This window comes from Elephas maximus, chromosome 7 (genome assembly GCF_024166365.1).
Source record: "Elephas maximus indicus isolate mEleMax1 chromosome 7, mEleMax1 primary haplotype, whole genome shotgun sequence".
Lineage (NCBI taxonomy): Eukaryota > Metazoa > Chordata > Mammalia > Proboscidea > Elephantidae > Elephas > Elephas maximus.
The window spans coordinates 52,751,018-52,775,321 of record NC_064825.1 but is presented as its reverse complement, the minus strand read 5'-3'; the positions used below and the strand labels follow the sequence as shown (position 1 = coordinate 52,775,321).

Sequence of the window (24,304 nt, the reverse complement as noted above, 5' to 3'; positions counted from 1 at the left end):
CACGCTAGGGCGCGCTTGAGGACCCTGGAAAAGGAAGTGCGCCTGACGGCCTCTGAGAACGGGGAGGGGCGCCCTACTTCCGGATCCGGGCCCCCGACTGGGGCCCCCGCTTGGGCTTGAGGCAAAGGCAACTACAATCCCCAGCACCTTCCGCGGTCTTGGACTCCGCCCCCGAAGGGTGCCAGGGAGAACTACAGGTCCCGGTAGGCATCGCGGCAGCGCTTACGGCGCCTGGCCGGGACTTGAGGTCAAGGTAGTTACCATAGAGTTACGCTGAGTAAATTTGAGCTAGTGGGACGCCGTGACTGGAGGGGAAGCGACTGTGGGTGAGTCGGCAGGGAAAACAGGGAAACTGCTCAAGGGGATAAGAGCTCTATGAAGGGTGAAGGGGCCACCACAGAGAGACTAAGAACTTTTCTATTCGGGGACCTGAGAACCGCCCCCTCCCACCCCTTTTTACTGTGACCAAGACACAACACACATTTGGGATGGACGGGGCGGGAGGAGGGCGCTGCTATACATACCCATACAGATTTAGCCGTGCTTTTTTTTTTTTAGGAACCTCTCCCATCAGAAACATGGGGCCCCATCATACAGATGCCTCAAATTCCTGACACACGCTGAGAGTTATGAAACACCCTCAAACATGAGGTTGGTTTTCCTCTGATGAACTCAGACCCTCTTCAAGAGAGGAGGGGTAGCATCAGAGTAAATCACAGTCCTTAATTCTGGAAATGTGACTTTATGGGGCTTGAAATGTCCTCCTCCCTTCCTCTTCCAGGCAGGAAGACCCCATGGTAGAGCCTTCTCAGAGCCAGCAGGAACCTCCCATACACATTCATTAAAGGCTCTGCCCCCAAATTACCCAGTCTCCTACACCTCTGCCATGGTCAGCTTCTTGGAGTTCTACAGTTAGAGTTTCATTCCTTTTATAGTGCCCATGACAAATCTATTACACTTAGTAACTTACCCAGGTCTTTCACATCCAGTCCCTCTTTCGATACTCAAAACAACTCTGTAAGTCAGGGATATTTATCCCCATTTCACAGATTGGAAAACTGAAACCCAAAGAGGAGCAGTGACTTGCCCAAGGCCACACACTAAGTCAGTGAGAATGCTAGGACTATACCTAGTTCTCCAACTTGCAGCCAAGTCTTTAGCCCTAGCCTGCCTACTGCCTCTATAGCTTAAGAACTTGTTCCAAGGAATAGGCTAAATTGCCCCAGGGAGAAGGAACCTGAACGGCCTGCATTGGCTTATTTACACTTCAGTCTGAAATGAGTTTCAAATCCTTCCCTGGAAGCTTAAATGGGGAAAGGGGAACTAGAGAAATTGAAGACACTAGGAATCAACCCAATTTAACTAAACTAAACCAGAAACAGACTGGCTAACACAGAAGCCATTATTAGCTGGCTTCTGGCTGACCTGATCACTTAGTATCTTAAAGTTCCTCCAGGCTCGGTCCTAGGCCCGCTTCCTGTTTCATTCTGTATTCTTGGGTGCTTTCATCTTTTTTTCATCTACACCCACAACTTTATCGCACCCGTCATCTCTAAGTTCCACATCTATATAACCAATTGCCTCCTCTACATCTCCTTCAGGATGTCTCAAAGGCAAACTAAACTCAACATGCAGAAACTGAACTCAAAATCTCTATATACTCTAACCCTCTCCTCCAAGCTTGGACCTTCTCCAGTGTTCCCAGCACCGCTATAAACCCATGTACACAAACCAAACTCCGGAGTTATCCTTAATGCCTCTTCCATTTCTCATTCATCGTGAAGTCCTGTCAGTTTTACTTCCAAAATATCTTTTCTCTTGTCCCAGCTACTGTCATCTTTATCTGTCTGCCCACATCCTTCCTGCCTTCCCTCCCAGCCATTTTTGCATACTGCAGCTAGAATAAATCCTTCAAAATGCAAATCTGATATCATTCACTCCCTCTCCCCTAACCATTCCCATCCCTGTTTTAAAATACACTTTGTGGCTTCCTATAATAGCATAAAGCAACATCTCAGTCTGGCTCCTGCCTACCTCTTCAGCCTCCTGTCTAATCACGTGTCTCCCTCCCTCTCTGCCTTCCAGTTACATGGCCGCCTTTACCTGTTGCTGTCAAATCGATTTTGACTCATAGCGACCCTACAGGACAGAGTAGAACTGCCCCATAGGGTTTCCAAGGAGCGCCTGGTGGATTCGAACTGCCGACCTTTTGGTTAGGAGCCATAGCTCTTAATCACTATGCCACCAGGGTTTCCTGGTAATCCCTCACCATTGGGCCTTGCACACAGTTTCTTCTGCCTGATACGCTCATCTTTTTCTCCTGAAAGAGTTAATTTATACTTATCCTTCAGATTTCTCTTAGTCATCACTTTTTCAGGCAGGTCTTCCCTGACTGCTCAGATTAGGTCCAAACCAAACCAAATCCATTGCTGTCGAGTTGATTCTGATTCATAGCGACCTTATGGGACAGAGTAGAACTGCCCTATAGAGTTTCCAAGGAGCACCTGGTGGATATCAACTGCCAACCTCTTAATTAGCAGCTGTAGCACTTAACCACTACACCACCTGGGTCTCCCAGACTAGGTCAGACCCCTCAATTAGAGCAATATCATATCCCTCTCCTTTATAGTACTTTTCAGTGTTGCAATTTTTTATCTATTTGTTAAGCATCTACTACTTGCCACCACTGTAGGGATACAGCTATGAGGAAAACATGGCTCCTGCCCTGGTAGTTTATGGACATACAGATAGCAAGGAGCCCTGGTGGTGCAATGTTTAAGCACTTGGCTGCTAACCAAAAGGTTGAAGGTTCGAACCCACCCAGCAGCTCCATGAGAGAAACAACTGGCAATCTCTTGTAAAGATTACAGTCTAGAAATCCATATGGGGCAGTTCGAAAATCAACTGGACAGCACCTAACAACCAGTAGTAAGCAGATTAGTGTTATGAGTGCTACCATAGCAAAAAGTACAGGGTGCTGTGGGAGCCCAGAAGAGATGTTCCGCATGCAGATTTGGAGATAAGGGTAGGCTCCTCAGAAAAGGTAACACTGGAGCTAAGTCCTTAAGTAAGAATTATCATGGCAAAGGAAGAAGGAAGAAACTGTATTCCAAGCAGAGGCCCAGAGGCAAATTCAGAAACTTACTAAAAGTAGTTGCATTTGGCTGCTCTGCAGAATTGGAGGTGAGTATAAGAGATGGAGGTAGAGAGGTGAGCGGGAGCCAGGTTGAATCTTGGGCCACCTTTGGCACCTGGGAATATAACCTCCTCAAATACATTAGATTACATGGCAAACTTTGTGGCTTCTTTGATCTTCTACCTGTAGCCCATAAACAGAAATCCTCTGTAGGCCAGGATGTTTAATCTCCTATGCGATCTCCTCAGGCTGTGGGTTATTCTTCAAAGCATCCTGTATCATCATGTGGCTACTTGTCTAAGAGAGGGCAGGAACAGGCTATCAACAAATCAAATTCAAATTGTTTGTAATGTCCAAAAACTGAAAACAAATTTCCATTAACTTGCAATTGGTTAAATAGTTAAGTAAAAATAAAATTATGACATACATACTATGGAATACTTTGCAGCTAAAAAGGTAAGCGTGTATAACAATTTGAAGAGAAAAAAATAGGCTTACAAAGGAATGAACAGCATATGTTTATGTAAAAATACTCAATCATCTTTACGTATGCATTCTAGTAGTTTATATTCCCAAACTGTTAATGGTGATTGTTCTTAAGGAGTAAGATAGAGATCCAAACTTTCAGTTTCTACTGAATACACTTCTCTATTGTTCAGCTTTATTCACTATCATGTTTACCCTTACGATTAAAAAAAAGCTAAAGATATTTCAAATTTGGAAAAGAAAAATTCCAATTCCAAAACAAGGCAGGTCTGGATAACCCTAACCCTGGTGGCATACTGGTTTAGTGCTACGGCTGCTAACCAAAAGGTCGGCAGTTCGAATCCACCAGGCCCTCCTTGGAAACTCTATGGGGCAGTTCTACTCTGTCCAATAGGGTTGCTATGAGTCGGAATCAACTCGACGGCAACAGGTTTTTTTTTTTTTTCTTTTTTTTTTAATCATCCATCGAGTAAGTCTGATAAATGAAGATGGTGCTGGGATCTGACTAGCATCCTGGCTGAGGCAGAATAGCATCTGGGAAGAACTAACTCCAGAAACACAGCCACAGGAGTGAGCAAGACAGCATCTAGGCTTTGTCAGTTCTCCCTTGAAGACACCACTCATTTATTCCTTCATTTTTCCATTTGTCCATGAAGCATTTATCGAATACCCATTCTTTGCCAGGCTCACTGCAGGGTAATTGTGGGAACAGAGAAGTCTGACTTTTGGTTTCTATCCTCGTGTTTATAGGGAGGGACTGGGAAGTCAGTTATAAAGCAGTACAGAGACCATCATCTAGGGGAAAATCTAGGTCAACTGACATAACATAGTTTACAAAGAAAATGTTCTACATTCTGCTTTGGTAACATCTGGGGTCTTAAAAGCTTGCAAGTGGTCATCTAAGATACTCCATATCTCACCCATTTTGGAACAAGGGAGAATAAAGAAAACCAAAGACATGAGGGTAAGATTAGTCCAAAGGACTGATGGACCACATCTACCACAGCTTCCACCAGATGGAGTCCAGCACAACTAGATGATGATTGGCTACCACCACTCACTGCCCTGACAGGGATCACACTAGAGGGTCCCAGACAGAGCTGGAGAAAAAGGTAGAACAAAATTCTAACTTACAAAAAAAAAAAAAGACCAGACTTAAATTGGTCTGATGGAGACTGAAGAAACCCCAAGAGTATGGCCCCCAGACACCTTTATAGCTGTATAATGCAGTCACTCCTGAGGTTCACCCTTCAGCCAAAGATTAGACAGGCCCATGAAACAAAATGAGACTAAATGAGCACACCAGCCCAGAGGCAAGAATAAGAAGGCAGGAGGGGACAGGAAAGCTGGTAATGGGGAACCCAAGGTCAAGAAGGGGAGACGGTTGACGTCACAGTGTTGGCAACCAATGTCACAAAACAATACGTGTTATTGTTTAATGAGAAACTAGTTTGCTCTGTAAACCTACATCTAAAGTACAGTAAAAAAGAAATAAGTACAGAGAGTGCAACTGCTTCCACTTATTGAGCACCTGCTGTAGGACATACGGTACCTGCTGCAGCAGCTGTCAAGGTAGGGTTTGTCTCCATCTTACAGATGAGGAAATGGGACTGTGGTAAATTTTTTTTGAGCATTACATAACATGGAGGAACCTGGAAGGCATTATGCTGAGCGAAATTAGAGGCAAAAGGACAAATATTGTATAAGACCACTATTATAAGATCTTGAGAAATAGTATAAACTGAGAAGAACACATACTTTTGTGGTTACAAGGGGGGGAGGGAGGGAGGGAGGGAGAGGGTTTTTTTACTGATTAATTAGCTGAAAAGAACTGCTTTAGGTGAAGGGAAGGACAACATTCAATACATGGAAGGTCAGCTCAACTGGACTGGACCAAAAGCAAAGAAGTTTCCGGGATAAACTGAATACTTCAAAGGTCAGCAGAGCAAGGGCGGGGGTTTGGGAACCATGGTTTAAGGGGACTTCTAAGTCAATTGGCAAAATAATTCTATTATGAAAACATTCTGCATCCCACTTTGAAATGTGGTGTCTGGGGTCTTAAAAGCTAACAAGCGGCCATCTAAGATGCATCAACTGGTCTCAACCCACCTGGAGCAAAGGAGAATGAAGAACACCAAGGTCACATGACAACTAAGAGCCCAAGAGACAGAGAGGGCCACATGAACCAGAGACCTACATTATCCTGAGAACAGAACTAGTTGGTGCCCGGCCACAATCGATGACTGCCCTGACAGGGAGCACAGTAGAGAACCCCTGAGGGAGCAGGAGATCAGTGGGATGCAGACCCCAAATTCTCATAAAAAGACCATACTTAATGGTCTGGATGTGACTAGAGGAATCCCGGCGGTCATGGTCCCCAAACCTTCTGTTGGCACAGGACGGGAACCATCCCCGAAGACAATTCATCAGACATGAAAGGGACTGCACAGTGGGTGGGAGACAGATGCTGATGAAGAGTGAGCTAATAACATCAGGTGGACACTTGAGACTGTGTTGGCATCTCCTGTCTGGAGGGGGGATGGGAGGATAGAGATAGTTGGAGGCTGCCAAAGTTTTCATGAAAGGAGAGACTGGAAGGGCTGACTCATTAGGGGGAGAGCAAGTGGGAGTAAGGAGTAAGATGTATATTAACTTACATGTGACAGACTGACTTGATTTGTAAACGTTCACTTGAAGCTCAATAAAAGTTAATAAAAAAAATTTTTTTTTTGTTTGAGGTCCAGTAGAGGCATATGTATCAGTTAGCTACTGCTGTATAACAAGCCATCCTAAAACAGTGGCTTAAAACAATAAGCATTTATTTTTGTTTCCAAGTCTCTGAATCAGCATGGTGTTTCTTCTGGTCTTGGCTGGGCTCACTCGTGTCTACAGTCAGGTGTAGGCTCTGTGACTCTCCTGATCTTCACTGGGGGCAGACTACTTACTGGCTAGTCTAGGATGGCCTCAGCTGGGATCACTGCCTCTCTTGTACATGTCTCTCATTTCCTTCCAGCAGGCCAGCCATGTTGTCATGCCACTGGCAAGGAACAAGAGGGCAAGCCCCCTTTTAATCTTCTGTTCACTTCCTGTTTGCCAGCATCCCATTGACCAAAGCAAGTCACATGGCTAGGCCCAGCATCAGAGTGGGATGGAACTACAAATAGGACAGAGGGCTGCATACAGCGGGAGACCACGAATAGGGATCATTCATGAATGCAATCAATCTAACATAGGATACGGTGATCATTTTTATCTGGAAAAGAAAGGCTTCACAGAAGAGGGTACACTAGAGCTAAGTATTGAAACATGAGAGTATTCACTAAGTGGGCAGCTGTTACTTGGAACTGGACGCAGGCCAGTTTACCACAATCAGTAGAAACCCAGCAGGTCTTTCTGCGCTTAGGACAGACAAGGTTTTATTATTTTTATCTTGGCTTCATTCCCTCTGGTCGACCACAGGACAGCAAGCATTCAACAAATGTTTATAGAATTGAATTGAGTATCTTAGTGTGAATGAGGTGTGGATTGAAACAGCTGAACCTTGGAGCCAATTGTTTGAAAGAACAGCTTAACATCAACTCTCCCAAAACAGAAATCCTTGTATCTGGCAGTTTCTCATTCATTCGTCCCACAAACATTTTGAGTGCCTGTTGTAAGCCAAGTTCTGTGCTGAATGATAGAGGACACGATACGCAGCCTGGGCTACTGCTTAAATGGACAAGACTAATAACACTTTCCAACCAGCATGTTAATCCAGCTACTTGGGGCTCCATTCTTAATGCTAACTCGTCCAAAAAAATGCATCAGGAGCTGGTGCTGTACAAAATCAGAAGTTCTCAGGAACAGTACTGAGGCTCTCTGATGGTCAAGGGCGCTAAGTGGTAAAAATCTGCCTTCAAATATTTAAAGCTGAAATCTATGTCCAGTGGCACAGAATCTGGGATCCTAATCCAGGATTTACCCAAAACCTAGGGCAGAAAGTCCTCACTTAGAAAAGTATCCAGTCCTGCTCAAAGGCATCAAGCCTGTTGTAGGTGTGAAAGTGGGCTTCTGTTTGGGTGGGAACACAAGCCAAGGGTCCTTTGTACAAAAGAATGTGTTCATTGTTGTCTGCCTGTTGATTCGACATCTAAAAGATTCAGGTCTCCCTAGTCCACAACCCATGCCCACTTTGCAGAGAATTCATCTGTGAAGTGACACAAACTCGCATTTGCCTAAAGCTCAGTTGAAACTTTGAGAGGAAGATAGTCATTTTCTATCTTTCCAAACTTGTTAAAACTCTGCCCTTGCATAAATCACCAAAAATGGAGTGAACTGTATTAAGCTAAAACTAAATTACAGGTTATTAGCTCCTTGGTTTTTTTAACAGAAATTTCATTTTAAGAACTTTTGCCAATTTCTCTGTCTCTGCAAACAGACTATCTGCTTCTATGAATCAAATAAGAACTGCATATTCCAAGGTTTCCCTTTTTACTTTGGCTGCCAGGAATTTCAGAGTTAAATATAGGCTTAGGTTCCTAAATTCCGTGGTACATCTCTCTCCTTTAATCTGGCTTCCAATCTCTCTCTTCCATTTTAAATTTTCTACATCTGCACTGTCCAATACATGTGGCTATTGAGCATTTGACCTACAGGTAGTCCAAACTGAGAAGTGCTGTCAACAGTAGTTTCTAATATTGGTTGCATGTTGAAGTAATATTTTGGGTTAAATATACTACTAAAACTTTGTGTCACAAAACCCCATGGTAAAGTTTGGTTTCAGCTCTCTTCTCCCCAGGTGAGTAGTGTTCTCATGGCTCTCCCTAGTCTCCAGCCAAGTCTGTTCTAGGTGTTACTTAAGCTAACAAGTTGGAAAGGGTCTGATAAGACAATTTGCACCACATTGTAAATGACTGATAACATCGTGTCCACCCCTTTTCATAGGGGTATTCCAACAGGGTACAATCCCTGAGCCCGAAGGAATGAATCCCTAATGGTGGAATTTCAGGCCTCAGTGACAGGTGAGTGAGATATTGGTTTTATGTGTATGTGTGCTTATATATGTGTTACTATATTCAGGATGTGGCTTAAAGTAGGGTCTTTGAATGAAAAGTAATGGGGTAGACAGACAGAGCTGGATCAGACTGCAAAAGGCTGTCATCCAGTGTAGGCCTTTAGGGGTTTGTTAAGCAATAGAAGAGCCTGGTTGATGTCACCTAGTTGATGTCACCAGTTAGGTAACAAGACAGTCTCCCTGGTAACTATAGTGAAGTAGAAGAAAGGGCCTCAGAGTGAGAATCAGAAGACCATGTTTGCAGTCCACAGCTGACTCACTGGCTTAACTTTGGGCAAGTCCCTTCACCCCTTGGGTTATCAGTTTCTTCATCTGGGAAATGAAAATGGGCATTCTATCAAATGAGGTTTAAGAGATGTGAAAGTGCTCTGAGAAATAGGCCATTCTCTACAAATGCAAGGAACAAGGATTAGTATCTTAAAATGGAAATGTCATGAGCAGGCCTGGAGTAAAGGGTAAAAAGCAGACGCCAAGGGCAATGGGGAGGCCTGAGAGCCTATGTCCCTTATACCTGGAACACCAGTCCTTCTCTCCTGGCAGGCTGCATCTGGACTCCCAGGGCCCATGCTTGCACACGACATATGATGGCATGAGATATGAACAAACGGGACTACATGAAGACTTCGGTGCAGGAGCCCCCCCTTGACTACTCCTTCAAAAGCATCCACGTCATCCAAGGTCAGCCCACAGAGCATACCACTTCACTTCCCACAGCAGCAGGCCTGGGTGGTCCCTAGGGATAAACCAGTCTTCTATTTGAAAGCCTAAAGAGATTTTTCCCATATACTTGCAAATTCTTTTTTTTTAGGGAGGGGGGTGGGGTAAGGAGGTAGGAGTGGAAAGGTTTTAGCCTTTTTAAAAAATTTGAAAAGAGCCAGGGGCCTCTCAGGGTAGCCGACGGATAATCTTCAAAATAAGCTAGGCTACAGCAGGTCAGGTGGAAAAAAATCAGGAAGGCAAGCTAATAGTTTTACTCTTCTGTTTTTACCTTGAGAGGAGGAAACAAGTGAATGGACAACACCCACTGCTGCAGAGACCCAGCCAGCAGGCAGAACTCTGTCTCCTTTAGGGACAAGTGCCTATTCTGATCACTGGTTGTAAAACATGAGAAGTCTTATCAAACTGGCATGTGTCCAGTTTAAATATTTATTGATGAACCTTATATTCATTCCAACCATATTCAAATTAATTCACTCACCACCCACACTTATTGCAGGTTCCAACACTACCCACACTTATTCCTGTTTTACCCTTCAATAGCTTTGTAAATGGACAGCTAGTATGTTTCAGGAGATACAGGGAGACTCTCAGCAGTATTATGCTCCCCAGAAGTCACCAGCTCTTCCCAGGAAGCTGTGCTGTCCCTGGCTTTTGTTATCTGGTCTCTTATTCATAAAAGCATTAGTTCATCTGTCTTCACAGAACACATGTGCATCCACATACCCTAGACCCATTGTCAGCTTTGGTTTTCAGCCAGGCAATTTGTGGCCACCTTTAAGCTCACGAAGCTGGCAAGTAATTACCCAGGAGGTACTAGCCTTTGCTTAGGTTTAGGGCACTACTTGGGTTGGCATCAGCCACAATGGTAATGCGTGTTTGTTCACGAGCACATACCTACCTACCCTGATTTTTATCATGCATAACATTGTTTCTGCCATAGACCATGTTTCGTAAGGCTTCTGGCTACGATAGCCATGTACAAGATAGCTGAGGGGACAAAGGAAGGGAAAGAAATATAGCTTCTGTCTTCCCTGGGAATTCCCAGCTCTGAAAGAGGAGGTATATCTCTGTCCTCTGAGTCCTCAGAATGAGGAGGCAAGGTACTAGTATACAGCACAGAATACAATCCGTACAGATGCTCTGTCCTTCATTCACTAGTTGAGCACCTATTTATTAATACATATGTATTAGTAAGTAGTAGGTACACACTAAAAAGTGTGTGTGCACATATGTGCACCTTGCTGAACGAACAAACTCAAACTTAAGTCTCGGATACAACACGTGAGGGGAGAAGTGCATCCAAGCCCCAAAAGGCCAGAGCCCCCTCAAGTTCCCCGGAGCTTCTGCAGCACTTATTTCAAGCTGAGGTTAGAAGACAGGACAGAGTTTGGGAGTATTTGGCACACTCTTAACTATTTGCTCGATTAACCAATAAACAGATCATAGAATCTGAAATGGCAATGACTTTAGAGAGCATCTAATTTACATCACCCCCAACCCACAGTCCTCCAATTTCTGTTCACAGATGTACAGTGTTATGGGAGTTCCCCACCATACTCACATACCAGCCCCATAATTGGGGTTAGGGATGATCCAAGGAAGTTCTTCAAATCAAACTGACTCCTGCCCTCTGGAGACACATGAAACAAGTTGCATGGCAGCCCTTCAGAGACAGGAAGGCAGGATCACCTTTTCCCCAAGTCTTCCTGGGGCTGAATGCCCTCCAGTTCTCAGAGCTTTTGTCCCCAAGTCTTCCTGGGGCTGACTGCCCTCCAGTTCTTGGAGTTTTGATACTCATGGTCCAATTTACAGAGCTATCAGTGCCCTTGGTTTACTCTAAACAAGGGAGCATTGACAAGGTCAAGTAATGCAGTGCCCTGCTGGAGTCTGAAGGGAGTAGTCAGGGGCAGATTAACCAGTAAGCAAGGCAGAAGGTCTTGTGTTTACTTACTAATTTGTAGTATACAATTTCACCTGTGAAACTGTACTACAAACTAGTAAGTAGGCACAAGTAAACCTGTGCGTACCTTGCTTATTGGGTAATCTGTCCTTGGAAACATTAACCCGCAGCATCCTACCCCAGCTCTGGTAACAGCAGCTCCAAGAAGCCTCAAGTTTTAGGCAACTCCATCCCACCAGTGGCACCCTCTGATCATTGGTGGCATTCTCCAAGATGCTGCCTCATCAGACTGGGTGCTTGTCCATATTTGGGCTAATTTTGAACTTAACTTTTATTTGTCATTTCATCTTGGAGTTCCCAAGAGGTGTGGGGCACAGAGGGCAGGATTAGGAATTTATTCATGAACTGGGGTACTCTGCTTCAGAGGGACAAATAACCCTCTTCTGCCACCTCCCCAACCCAAGCTCCAGCTGTGGGGTCTGTTCACTCCAGGTCTCAGACAGAGAGCCCTCTGGTGGATGCTACCTGACCTGCAGCTGAAGAGAGGAAGTTAACATTGGGTGGGGAGTCAAAGGAAGGAAGACTAGTGTGCCCAGTGAGACAGCTGGGGGGAGGGTGAAGACAAGTTGGCCAGGTTTGGCAATTACCAAATACTTCCTTCTCAGGAAGAGCTTTAGGCTAGAGATCAATGACTTAGGAGCAGTGGGGAAACATCACTTCAGGCAGACAGCTTGGGCAAGGTCCATCCTCTCTCATTTAAAAAAAAAAAAAAAAAAGGGTGGGTTTCTAGAACATGGGCTCTAAAATCTATCCTCCAACCATTTCCTTATTCCCTCTCCTCCTCAACCAAATTTTTTGGGTGTGTTCTTTATGCTGCTTGCTTCTATTTCCTTACCTTTCATCAGTGTTAAACTCACTTAAATCTGGCTTTTGCCTCCATGCCATTGCCATTCCATTGAAACAGCCCTCACCAAGATCACCAGGGACTTCTTAGTTACCAAAATTATTTTGTACTTATCTTTCTGAAACTTACTCCTTCTTTATCAACTTCCTGAGCATCTTTAAAACTGTACTCTCCTGGTTGTCCCCATCCCTCCCTGACTATTCTTTAAATTCTTTCACAGACTTTTCCTCCATGACCCTCCCCTTCCCCCGCCCCGGAATCTCATCTATTCCCCTTTTGTGCACCCTCTATGCTAGTGATTCTCAGATAGTCTTCTGAGCTTCAGACCTACATATTCAACTGCCTACATGGCCTCTCCATCTGGATGTACTACCAAAACCAAACCAAACCTGTTGCCGTTGAGTGGATTCTGCTTCCTAGTGACCCTATAGGACAGAGTAGAACTGCCTCATAGGTTCCCAAGGCTGTAATCTTTACAAAAGCAGACTGTCACGTCTTTTTCCTGTGGAGCGGCAGGTGGGCTTGAACCACTGACCTTTTCATTAGCAGAGCACTTTAACCATTGCACCGCCAGGGTTCCTTGGAGGTGCTACCAAAAACAAAAAAAGCCAAACCCACTACCTTCAAGTTGATTCCCACTCACAGCGAGCCATAGGACATAGAACTGCCCCATAAGGTTTCTGAGGCTGTAAATCTTTACAGAAGCAGACTGCCGTATCTTTTCTCCTGTGGAGCGGCTAGTGGGTTTAACCGCCCATCTTTCAGTTAGCAGCCAAGTACTTTAACCGCTGCACACCTCACAAACACACCAAAGCCAAGACTGAACCCTGGCCAACCCTTCCCAACCCTGTTCCTCCTTTTATAATTTATCAGTTAATCCCCAGTGGCCCAAACCAGAAATCTGGCACCATGCTTGAATACTTGATGATTGAAATAGCCAAACTGGTCTTCTAGTCTTATCCTCCCTAAAATCCGTATTTCACGGTAAAGCTTCAGAGTCATCTTTCTGAAATAAAAAATTTTCATCATCTCCTTTGCTTTACACCCTCTGGTTTCCCATCACCTACAGGATAAAATTCAGGATCCTGGCCTGGCATTCAAGACCTTCATGACTGGGCTTTTCCTTCCTCGACTGCCTTGTGTAACATGCATGCACAAACACACACCATGATGTCTCAACCTCTATGCCTTTGCTCATGTTTTCTCACCCTTTCTACCCTTCTTTGCCTAACCCTCTAAGAGCCAGCTCAGGCATCACCTTCCCTGGGAAACTTTCCTGAGCTCTTAGACTGGGTTAGGAGCCCCACTTCTGCAGTAGAAACCCTAATTCTGTGCTTCCGTTACTATCATATAGCACTTATTACACTATTGTGCCAGAGCCTAGCACAGATGATGTCATTTTGTTCACCATGTGTATCCACTATCTGTTACATAGTAGGTACTCCAGTAATGGAAGAGAGAAAAGACATCAGTTAATTTTATAGGCTCTGCTAATGGATAATTGTGGATTCTGTGCTATCATCTTGGTTAAGCCCAACAACTCTAGTTGTTTTTTCATCTATAAAATGGGAGTGCTTTGTCCACCACACCAAAATGGGGTGGTATACAAAGGCCCTAACCAGACAGTAGACATGAGAGGACCTGAAAAGCCAGGAGTTTGGGATGGGAAATCTTTGGATCCTTAATCGAAGCTTACTGTGATAACAGAAGATAGGATCACACCAAGCTCTAGTACAAGGCTATGGCCCTGTCAGTCCCTCTAGCTACAGCTTTGGCTATTAATCCTCCCAACTCTGTCCCTTCCCACCCCCCAAAGCCAAGGAAGCAAAAATGATATACCCAAGGCTTACTCTGTTCCCACAGACCTGGTAAGTGAGGAGCCAAGGACAGGGCTCCGACCACTGAGGCACTCTAAGTTGGGCAAGTCACTGACCCAGTCCCTGTGGCTGAACAACAACGTCCTCAATGACCTGAAAGACTTCAGCCAGGTGGTCTCACAGCTGCTGGAGCATCCAGAGAACCTGGCCTGGATTGACTTGTCCTTCAATGACCTGACTTCCATTGACCCTGTGAGTTCTCAGCCCAGTAAGTCCAGTCATGGTGGGCCTGACATCACCTTGTTCAGCCCCCAGCTTCTCCACTTCCTGTGTTACCAAGGAAATAGCAAGGCCATCATGATACACTGCAAAGTCAGACAGATGTAGGTCCAAATCCTGGGCCTGCCTCTAAGCTGTGTGACTTTGGGTAAAAAGTTACCTAGTCTCCCAAAATTTTTGGGAATAATATACCAACATCATAAAGGTTTTGAGAGAATTAAATGAAAGGTATAAAAAACTCAGCTGGCCCATAAGAAGCTGAAGTAAAATGGTAGCTCCCACTGTGTCTTATGCCAAGTTCTGCTGTGGAAGAGGCAGGTGGTTAAATGTGCAGTACTACCTTTTATGAACTCAAACTCGAGTTTTAGGAAATAAACAAAAACGGTCCCTTGTCTAGCATCCCTGGTACAGTTGGAAAGGAGCTGGAGCATGCCTTGGGAATTGTTCCCCTGATGCAGCGATCTCAGTTCAAAGCTTCTCCTATGTACCCAGCATGATGCTCTGTATTTCTATCCCCCAGCTATGACAGCATCTTAGATCATCGAAACTGGAAAAGTCCTCAGTAAAGGGGCCATGGGGCAACTGAAGCCCAGGGAGAGGCAGGGACTAGGCCAGTCACCTGGCAAATCTGTGCCAAGTCCATATCTCCTGCCTCGCAGGTTGTGGCTTTATTTCAGTGTAATGTCCCTGTACCCCTTTAAAAGGAAATGAAAATAAGTTAAGAGTCATCCAATATGGCTATGGGGCAATGAAAGGGAAGTTGTTCCCCAAACTCCTCCTTCTCTGGCCACAGGACAGTCCTGAGCTTGGATCCAAAGCCCTTTTCACCTGGCTTTTGTTTCCTTCCCCAACAGGTCCTGACTACTTTCTTCAACCTGAGTGTCCTCTATCTCCATGGCAATAGCATCCAACGCCTTGGGGAGGTAGATAAACTGGCTGTCCTCCCTCGACTCCGAAGCCTGACACTCCATGGAAATCCCATGGAGGAAGAGAAGGGGTATAGGTAAGCGCCCTGTCCCTGGAACTGGGCTCCCCTGAGAAAAAGGGGAGGGGAGACAAGAAATCCAAAACCATTCTTCCGCCACCCTGGGGCCAGGAAAGGGAGTAGCAAACCTTTAAGGATTTCTTGCTGTCAATCAGGGTAAACCTAATCTCTTCCGAACTATACTCAAGTCCCTCCATCCCTTGCAGTCAGGAGAAATAGCAACAACTGGTAGAGGGGGAAGGGAGTTCTGGCGGGGGGGGCTGGCCCCCAGCCCAAGTCTTCCCCACAGGCAATACGTGCTGTGCACCCTGCCCCGTATCACCACATTCGACTTCAGTGGGGTGACCAAAGCAGACCGCAGCACAGCTGAAGTCTGGAAACGCATGAACATCAAGCCCAAGAAAGTCCGGGTCAAGCAGAATGTTCTCTGAGTTCCCAGGACCCTAGCAGTCCTAAAAGCCTGAAGATGGTCAGCTTGGTTTGATAGTAAACAATTTGAGTTGTTCAGCAGATTAAAAGTTATTTGTACCTTGTACAGATGCTCTCCTACTCAAGCAAATTCCAGGAGTTCTGGTCTTACTTCACTGAAACAAGGACGCAGAAGACCTGTGTTTGCGGCATGGCCTTGGGAAAGTTAGCTAGCCTCTCTGGGCCTCTTTTTACTCCTCAACTCAGATATGCTGAGATTAGAGCTATCAGTAATTTCCCAACTCTTCACAGAGTAGCAAGGTTCTGCAGAGCCGCCTGAGGCCTCCATGACAGGAGACCAAGGAGATGGGTTGTAGTCTCTGAACCCTCCTTAGTCACATCAGAGTAGGTCCAGTGCTGTGTTTCTTATTTTGGGATTCTGCTTAAGACTTCATTTGATAAAAACATTCTTCTGCTTAAAACGTTTGTTTGCTGACTCCAGCTCAGGTGCTCCCAAGAGAACTGATCTGACCCCCATGCCTGCCCACTGCTCCCCGGCTGCTAGGAATTCCACTGAGCCTAAGGCAGACCCCCCCAACAGTGACAGCTTCCCCACACTCCAGTCTGTTCAGCTTTGACACAGTCCCATCACTAGGGAAAGGACAAGCATCAGTCTTTTTATCACCCAATTTGAGGCTGACCCAGGCCAAGTCTCACCCAGGAAACCTGAGCCCTTATCTCCTGGATTCGTCCTTAATGCCCTTAAAGGATGCCCCCCCACCCCGCCCCGTTCAGAGACTGGAGTAGCCAAAATTAAATAGTAGGGTGGTGGGCAGGACAGAGGGGCTGGAACCAGCACACAGATGAATACACTTCCTTTATCAAGGGTGACGAACCAAAACAAAAAGACCAGACATGTAAAAACCCAGAGTGCTAGAAATACAAGCTCAATTCGTTCAAATTCAAGCTCATCCACACCCTGGTCACAAACCCTAGTGAGGTGCACATGAGCACCAAGTCAGGAAGAGGGGAACAGGAGTGAATCTGAGGCCCAGAGAAGGGGTGGGAAGGGGCTCTCGAAGCCCCCTGGTGATCACCCCCGAAGTGGTACCTCCACCTTCCCAGTGACTATGAAGACCTACCAGGTTCCATCCTTTTGGCCCCCATCCCACCCCTGGCCAGGGCTTCAAAGGCCAGTTTCAAACAGTTCTACCCTCCCTTGCTCCATCCTCACTTGTTCAGGCTGCTAGCCTCACTCTCCTCCTCCTCCTCCACATTCTTCTCCATGATTAGTAGCAGGTTAGGGGACTGTATGCGCCGCAGTAAGGCTGGGGGCCTGGGGAGGTGGGGTGGAGACGAGGTGAAGAGAGAAGAAAAAGAGCTGTCCGAGGACCCCTCTCTTCATGGGATCCCAAACTGTACAACCAGCTCCTCTTTTGCGTCCACACGGATCTGAGAAAGTGCACTGTAGGCATAAGCAGCTATCCTGGAGACCTGAGACAGAGAGGGCCAGGGAAGGGAGGAACAGAGAGACAGGTAAGAGGAAGGTCATGAGCAAAAGAAGAAGATAGGAACGGGACAGACAGAAGGGAAAAGAACAAAGGGAAGAAAAAGAATTAAAGTGTATATCAGGGGCAAGGACAAGAAGAATATAAAAGGAGAGTAAGTTGGGAGTGACCAGGGACCCACAAAGCACCAGGCCCCCTAACCCCACATCCCTACCTCCTTAGAGGAGGGAAGGGTGAACCCTTCTGCCATACCTGGCGGGGGGGTGTAGATGGGCTGGGACGAGGGGTGGCTCACCTGCTGCAGGTCGGAGAAGGGGATGGGCTCGCTGGCCAGCACTTGGTGGGGCTGGCTGGTGAGAGACGGCAACGGTGGCAGCTTCTTCCAATGGGTCAGGCTGCTGCTGAGCACAGCCAATCGGGTGCTGACCAAAATGGAGGGATGGGATGGACACAGTCAGGTTAGTCTGTCCATCCCAGAACAGCTTCACTCCTCAAGCCAGAGAAGCAGGGAGACAAGGAGCCTCAGCTCATCACAAATTCACTGAACCCACCTCCCTGGGCTTCAGCGCCTTCAAGGGCATGACAGAAAAACAGAGCTGACATGAACATCTACTGAAGCTCCCAAGTGATTTGTGGTCAGTCTTCTGGACTACACTCAAATGAGCATGGACTGGATCCAGGCTCCAAAGCAGGATCAGGGGTTGGGGACGTGAGGACCCCTAGTAGCCTAAGGGACTCAAGTTGCCAGGTGCTCACCTGTACTGCCTTGCCCGGTCCATGTACTCATGCTGCTCCATGCCCTGGGAGTCCGCAGCAGACACATCGATGATGTTACTTCAGGGGGAAGAGACAGAGACATGACAGGTGCTCCCAAGAGGCACAAACAGGACTCTTTGCCAGACACCAACTCCAGGGCTATGTGACGCCAATGTCCCCATCTGCCCACTGGAGCAGAGCTGGGCACAGAGGCACCACTTCCCACTGACCTTGTCCCAGCTCCCATGTCCTGGACCTGGCTCCCTCATTCCCAGCCTTGAATCTGGATAGAGGAGCTCCACCCAGGCTTGGTCCTGTAAGGCTCACCTGGCTGTCTTGGCAAGGATGGAGGAGAGCAGGGCCTGCTCATCTGTGCGTGCAGAAGGCAGGCTGTGGTAGTTGGGCTCAGCTCCATTGAGGGCTTTGGTAGGGGGGCTGCTAGGGTCAAGCAGCGGCTTCCGCTCCTCTCGGTCCTAGCAGAGAATGTGGGGAAGCAATCAGTCCCAGGATCCTTAGTCCAACCTGCATTTCCTGAGGCTCCCCTCTCAACCCAGCTCCAACCTTTATGCACCAATGATATTTTTATTTGGAAAATCCAAACTGCTCAACTTTGTGGAATGCCAGATAAGACTCAGTTCCTGCCTGCACTTGAGAACTCAGCTGAGTTGGTGCTCTAGAATGAACTAAGGTAGAACCAAGAGGTCCCAGAGATCCTGAAAAGACGGACAAAGGGGCTTGGCCTTGACGAAATGCCCCAGGAGCCACTAACAGTTTTGAACGGAGCAGGATTCAGCAGCAGCCCTGGAGCTTCAGAAAACAGTCCGGCACCTAATGGAAAGAGAATACTGGAGACTGGGACAGAAAGCGTGGTAAATACCAAGATGACATAGGTTTAGAAGGGAGACACATCAAGAGAGAAGCTCAAGGATGGCTCTCCTGATCCCTAAGGCCAGACCCTCCCAGCAAGGCTGTCTGCGCCCAGGATGGAGAGGCCCCAGTGAGGCCAGACAAGGCCACAGGCCCTGAGGGAAAGAATTCCAACCTCTCAAAGGCCTTTCCTTAAATCATCTCAGGACAGGAACTTGAGCCCCAGCACCTGAGTCACATGATCCGAGTATGCTCCCTTCTTCAGGGCAGGTCCCTTCTACTCTTGGGTATTCACCCTCCTCTTCTCTATGTGACTTCCAGGTCCAAAGTGAGTGTGCCTGGTATATCCTCACCTGAGCAGTGGAGCCGTTCCCTCCTTTGCCAAGCCACCACCTCTGTTAACATGGCCTGAGAGGCCTCCTTAATTTTCAGCAGCCCTGTTACTGCTAGTCTACTCTGATAATCATAATCCCCCGGACCTGAGCTGGGACCAAACCAAGTTACCCCTGGCTGGTATAGTTCAGCATGTATTTCTCCTTGCCCTGTTTCAGCTCCCTTATTCTAATCACTGCACTCTTCCTAGATAAGACCCTGCCTTGAGGCCATGAGCTGCAAATCCCTGCTGGTTTTGTGTCAGCTATAAATTGGATAAGCAGGTCTGCTGGTTACCTATCTAAGTCACAAATAGCAAGGGTGCCCAGGACAAAGACAAAGAAATGAAGGGGAACCCTTGGTGGCTAACACTGACTCAGACCATCAGTGCCAGACTACTGAAGTCCTCAGTGCTCTACTCCAGGCCCATCTCAGTGCCTACCACAGACTTCCTGCTGTAGGCTCCTAGCCCTAAATGCCCACAACTCTCTACTGAGGGCTACTTCCTCCTGCCCGGCCTGTCTCATGTCCTCAGGCAGTTTGATCCAGTTTCCAACAGCACGGAACAAGCTGTGGGCTTTCTCTTCACCTCCAAACTCCCAAATATCCTCCCCTCCTCCCAAAAACAGAGGCTCAGAATTAGAGGGCTAAAAAGACAAAATGCTTGCCAAATATTAAACTATCTCTAAAGAAAACTGGCTCCTAGTGAGGCGTGAGTTTGCTTATGTGTCTGTCCTTCCCCCAACCCCCCTCAGAGAAGTCTTCCTGCAGGACATGACAGTTACCCCCATTAGGAGTTCTCCAAGAACAAGACTATTTCCCTGAAACCTAGACTCCCAGAAGAGGCCATGCTACCCCCATCGGAGTGGACAAATAACGTTACTCTACCCTCAAAGGGCAAGTGGACCACGGAGGAAGCAAAGGAATGTCATGGCTTGTCCCTGAGTCTGTGGAACCCAGGAGTCGGGGTTTCACTGTCTACCCTAGCACAGACACACACATGGCCTGTCCATGACTGGCCACCTGATCTGTGGGCATGGCTAGAAAAGACACCTTGGCCCAGTGGATAAAGCACAAGGCTTAGCATCACAACACCTTGGCTATGCCACTTCTCAGCTTTGTAACCTTAGCTAAATCACTTAGCTTCTCCGAACCTTCTTCTTAGTGTAAAAAGAGAAAACCCCTACTTACATGACAGATACATGCAAGAACCAAATGGAATAACTACAGCAACCCTTTGAAAACTGTAATGTGTTGTACGTTTCTTAGTATAATAAAGACTCAGAGACGAGAGTGGGAGGACTTGCCTAAGAGCTGAAAGAGGGGCTTTGGGGCCAGAACCCCCATGCCCATGACAATAAAATAGTGAATGGTTTTGACCTGTAGACCAGGTAAGTATGCCTTTGCCACCTGGAGCCTCAAATCACCCAGCACTAATCAAGGGCATTCTCTAGGGATTAGAAACACAAGTGAGAGCCCATCAATGGGAAGGTGGAGATTCAGGACAGCAGCAAGCCTGGATTTCCCTTTCTTCCAGGAGCTGATATCCTGTTTCTCATACAGCATGAACTCTACTTGGCTCATTCCTTGCAAGAGTTCACATTTTGCTTTAAGAGATAATGTTCAACTAGGCCACAGCTCTTCCAGTAGGCAGGGATACTGTCTCCTCCTCTACCAGGCTGAGGAGAAGAGAGAGTTAGTGAACATGATGCATATCTTACATACCCCGTTGCCATTTAGTTGATTCTGATTCATAGCTACCCTACAGGTCAGAGGAGAACAGCCTCACAGGGTTTCCAAAAAGTGGCTGGTGGATTGAAACTGCTGACCTTTTGATAGCTGCCAAGCTCTTAAGCACCGTGCCACCAGGGAGTAAGTATGTGCTCAAGAGGGTGTTTGGTGAATTAATGAAGACCAGGAGCAGCCCATAACCTCCCACACAAATGACACTTTCCTGTGCTTAATCTCTTATCCAAAAAACACTTTCATGTGAATCCTCTGGGAAAGACTGACTTTCCCAATACCACTGACACAGTCTATTCCTGTGCCTCTCACAAGACTGAAGTACTTGATGAAACCTTTGTTGCCTCTTGGGTCCAGTATGTGTTGAACTGCAGAGCCCAGGCTTAGGTGGTTCTATAAGACAATAGAACCAATAAAAAAGATGATTGGCCAGCGGCTTTAGACGTCTTGCTTGGAAAGGTCTCTCCCTTCTCAAAGGAGGTCAGGCCAGGTAGGGCAGGGATTTAATGAGAAGAAAAACGAGAGCCCACGAAAGTGAAGGTAATTTAAAACTGTACATGTCTCCCAGCCTAATCCTTTCTCCCTGAGGGTCAGATCCACAGCTAAATTCTCAGGACAGGCACCTCTCTAACTAAAGGAACCATCAGGCCTCACAAAGAGACTGCACCGAGGCAGACCAAACTTAGTACCAAATAAATTCCCCATCCCTGCTTTTATTTCCCCCCAACCCGATTTGTTGCTTCCCAATTTCCCACACGTCCAGATGTCCTCTTTGTCTCTACCCATTAAATCCTTCATTGGTCAGCTCAAATGCCACCACCTTTCGGAGCCCTTCTCTGACCCCAAGGCCAGCCGTGACCTTCCTTCTCCGTACCCAGGGACTGAGAAGATACACAAAATCCTGATTCATCTCGGAACGGGGTAACTCAGGACCTCAGCCTACCTACCTCTACAATGGATTCACAACGTCCGCTAATACAAGCACAGAAAAGGCAAAGAAAGCCGAGAGTAAAGAAGGTGTGAAGGCAGGGGGAGATTGAGGGGGCGGGAGCGATAGCAATAGGGCGCTGCCTGCACATCCCAAAGAGGGTACCGTGTAAAGACACCTGGAGCTTCAACAGAGGTAAGAGCCCGGCCCAGGGTCCCCTCACTAATCTGGCCCCTTCGGGCCTCCGTACTCGGTAATTCAGCCCCCCTTCTTTTTCGGCTTTTTTTTTTTTTTTTGGCCCCCATGCCCTAGGGTCTCAGCCCTCATTCCCGAGCCCCGCCCGCCGCGGCCGCACCTGGTCCGAGTCCTCGTTCTCGCTGCTGTAGCAGCACCCCATGGCCGGGGTCGCGCCGGGCGCTCAGGCGGCGCCGAAGAGGGACGGCGAACTTCAGGAACCTTTCCGGTCACATGACCCGTGGCTGCACCGCCGCAGGCAAGTACTCGACTCCGCGCCGACTCCGTCCCAGAGTCTCTTCGCTTTCGCCTTTGCCTCGGACGAGCTCCGTAGCGCTGCTTCCGGTCCCGCCTCCCAGCGCGTGATCACCACCAACCAATGAAAAGGCGCACCCTGCGTGACTAGAAGCTAGACACGTGTGCGAGGAAAGGGCGGGGCGGCTCACATGACTTAACCTTCTCAGTCGGTGATAGTGCGCCACCGCGGGCCAAGAAGAGGTGCCCGTGTGACTGTGTGTTAGCTGATCGTGTGGGCTCAAGGCCACCTTTCTGGACCAGAGAACGAGCTCTTACCACAAATAAAACCCAAAAACCCAGTGCCGTTATCACAAATACGGCCCTAATATGCTCTTCTAAAGGCCATGCGAGGGGCGAGCGCACAGTCTGGGTGCACACACACACAGGCCCATGATGACTGGCGTCTGTGGAGGGGCACATTAGCGGGTATGACGGCCAGCGGAGTTCCCAGCCTGACCTGGGACTCTGAGACTTACTGGAAGAAGCGACCTTGATACCTTCACCAGCCAAAACGAAGTGAAGATCAATCCTGGTAGAGGAGATGAAGGCCGCCTCAGTGATCCTGCACTCACGCGGTTCTCTTCAGTTCAGCCCTTTTAGAGGAGCCCATAGTCATCTAACACACAAAGCCGACTGTTGATGCTTTTTTTTTAAAACCCTCTCATGTCTTCCCTTGAACCCTAAACACGAGGTCCAAGTGTCATTCAAGATGTTGCAGAGCATGACACCTGCCTCCCACTCCAGAGGATGGCGGTGAGGGCGTCTCTCACCAGCCATAGAGAAGTACTTAGTTTTCTGATTAATCTCCTGGACTTTGCACATGCATCCTGGCACACTGTCTCCCTACCAGGCCTACCTTCTGACTTCAAGATTCACTACACATATGATAACCTCCTGATGGCCTTTTGTGACAGCCTCCTCTGGGTACCTCGAACTTCCTGTGCTTTAACACTGAACCCCTATTCAGTGTTAAATCGCTCATTTACTGAATCAACAAATACTGCCTACTGTCAGAGTGCCAGCACTGTTCTGTCTGAATATGCAGCAGTTAACAAAACAGCAAAAAATCCCCATACTCACAGAGCATGCAATCTAGTGATCACACTATTAAATGTTTGTGGGCCAGCCAGTCTTCTACCAAACTGGGAGTTCCTGGAGGACAGAGACAGAATCTAACTCTTCTCTGTAACCCATGCCCCTACACTTGTTTAAAGAAAACTTGAAATTTGAACTGAGTAAATTATAGTCTTCCCATCACCTTGGCTCACACCATCACCCATGTCCTGAACCAAGGGGTTGGAGAAGAGGTTACCAGACACTGTAGCTCTCAAAAAAAAACCCAAACCCATTGTGGTCAAGTGGATTCTGACTCATAGCAACCCTATAGGACAGAGTAGAATTGCCCATAGGGTTTCCAAGGAGCTGGTGGACTTGAACAGCTGAACTTGTGGTTAGTGTAGGGTAATGTTACTCAGCTGTATGCATCCCTTCCTAATGGAATCAGCTTTGTTCTTCCTGGAAGCATGCTAGGGATGAATTCAGGATGAGCTCAGGCTAAGATACAAGGCTGGGAGTGGCATGACTAGGCCAGTGGCCAAGGCTGAGGAATGCCTTAGCAACAGGAAGGAAAACATCTAGGCCTGGACGTGAAGTCCCTGGGAACACTGACTGCCCAAGGACGTGGGAGAAAAACAATGAGCCTTGGTCCCAGCTGGAATGGTATATAAGCTTGTGTTCCTTGCTAGATGGTTGTGGAGCACTAAACTGCTCCAGCTGCCACCCTGGGCCACTGTCCTGTAAGTAAGCTTCCCAAATAAACCATCCATATGTCATGATTGCTGGTTCTGGAGTCTTTCTTCGGCCTCTTGGAGATGTGGCTGACCTTGGGTTCAGGTGCCGCTGGGTTGTTAA

At 47.3% G+C, this 24,304-nt stretch overlaps 2 protein-coding genes across 4 annotated transcripts; one reads left to right on the top strand and one right to left on the bottom strand.

Moving 5' to 3' along the window:
* Positions 1–211: 211 nt before the first annotated feature.
* Positions 212–21,443, top strand: LRRC51 (leucine rich repeat containing 51). 3 transcript variants are annotated; one of them, XM_049889995.1, is made up of 6 exons: positions 212–326; positions 8,546–8,622; positions 9,216–9,353; positions 14,063–14,268; positions 15,150–15,298; positions 19,141–21,443. In XM_049889995.1, exons 3-6 carry the CDS (start codon positions 9,272–9,274, stop codon positions 19,229–19,231), a joined length of 528 nt encoding a protein of 175 aa, XP_049745952.1. In that variant the 5' UTR covers positions 212–326; positions 8,546–8,622; positions 9,216–9,271; the 3' UTR covers positions 19,232–21,443. The 3 variants fall into 3 exon arrangements, with proteins under 3 accessions (XP_049745952.1, XP_049745951.1, XP_049745950.1); XM_049889994.1 differs by lacking the exon at positions 19,141–21,443 and adding an exon at positions 15,819–16,209 and having other exon boundaries at positions 213–326; XM_049889993.1 differs by lacking the exon at positions 19,141–21,443 and adding an exon at positions 15,570–15,853 and having other exon boundaries at positions 214–326.
* On the bottom strand, positions 16,547–22,424 carry LAMTOR1 (late endosomal/lysosomal adaptor, MAPK and MTOR activator 1). The gene is made up of 5 exons (XM_049889996.1): positions 22,218–22,424; positions 18,280–18,425; positions 17,953–18,030; positions 17,492–17,618; positions 16,547–17,182 (listed from the first exon to the last, which is right to left on the bottom strand). The coding sequence occupies exons 1-5, from the start codon at positions 22,257–22,259 to the stop codon at positions 17,090–17,092; spliced, it is 486 nt and encodes a 161-aa protein (XP_049745953.1). The 5' UTR covers positions 22,260–22,424; the 3' UTR covers positions 16,547–17,089.
* Between the last annotated feature and the right edge of the window lie 1,880 nt (positions 22,425–24,304).

Bases quoted from the DNA above. Each gene is read 5' to 3' on its own strand.
- LAMTOR1 (XM_049889996.1), bottom strand. From the start codon at position 22,259: ATGGGGTGCTGCTACAGCAGCGAGAACGAGGACTCGGACCAG. The intron at 18,426-22,217 runs GTGCGGCCGCGG...ATTCTCTGCTAG, and splicing joins AGAACGAGGACTCGGACCAG to GACCGAGAGGAGCGGAAGCC. The intron at 17,183-17,491 runs GTGAGCCACCCC...TCTCTGTCTCAG, and splicing joins CCTTCTCCGACCTGCAGCAG to GTCTCCAGGATAGCTGCTTA.
- LRRC51 (XM_049889993.1), top strand. From the start codon at position 9,272: ATGAACAAACGGGACTACATGAAGACTTCGGTGCAGGAGCCCCCCCTT. The intron at 14,269-15,149 runs GTGAGTTCTCAG...CTTCCCCAACAG, and splicing joins ACCTGACTTCCATTGACCCT to GTCCTGACTACTTTCTTCAA. The intron at 15,299-15,569 runs GTAAGCGCCCTG...TCTTCCCCACAG, and splicing joins GAGGAAGAGAAGGGGTATAG to GCAATACGTGCTGTGCACCC.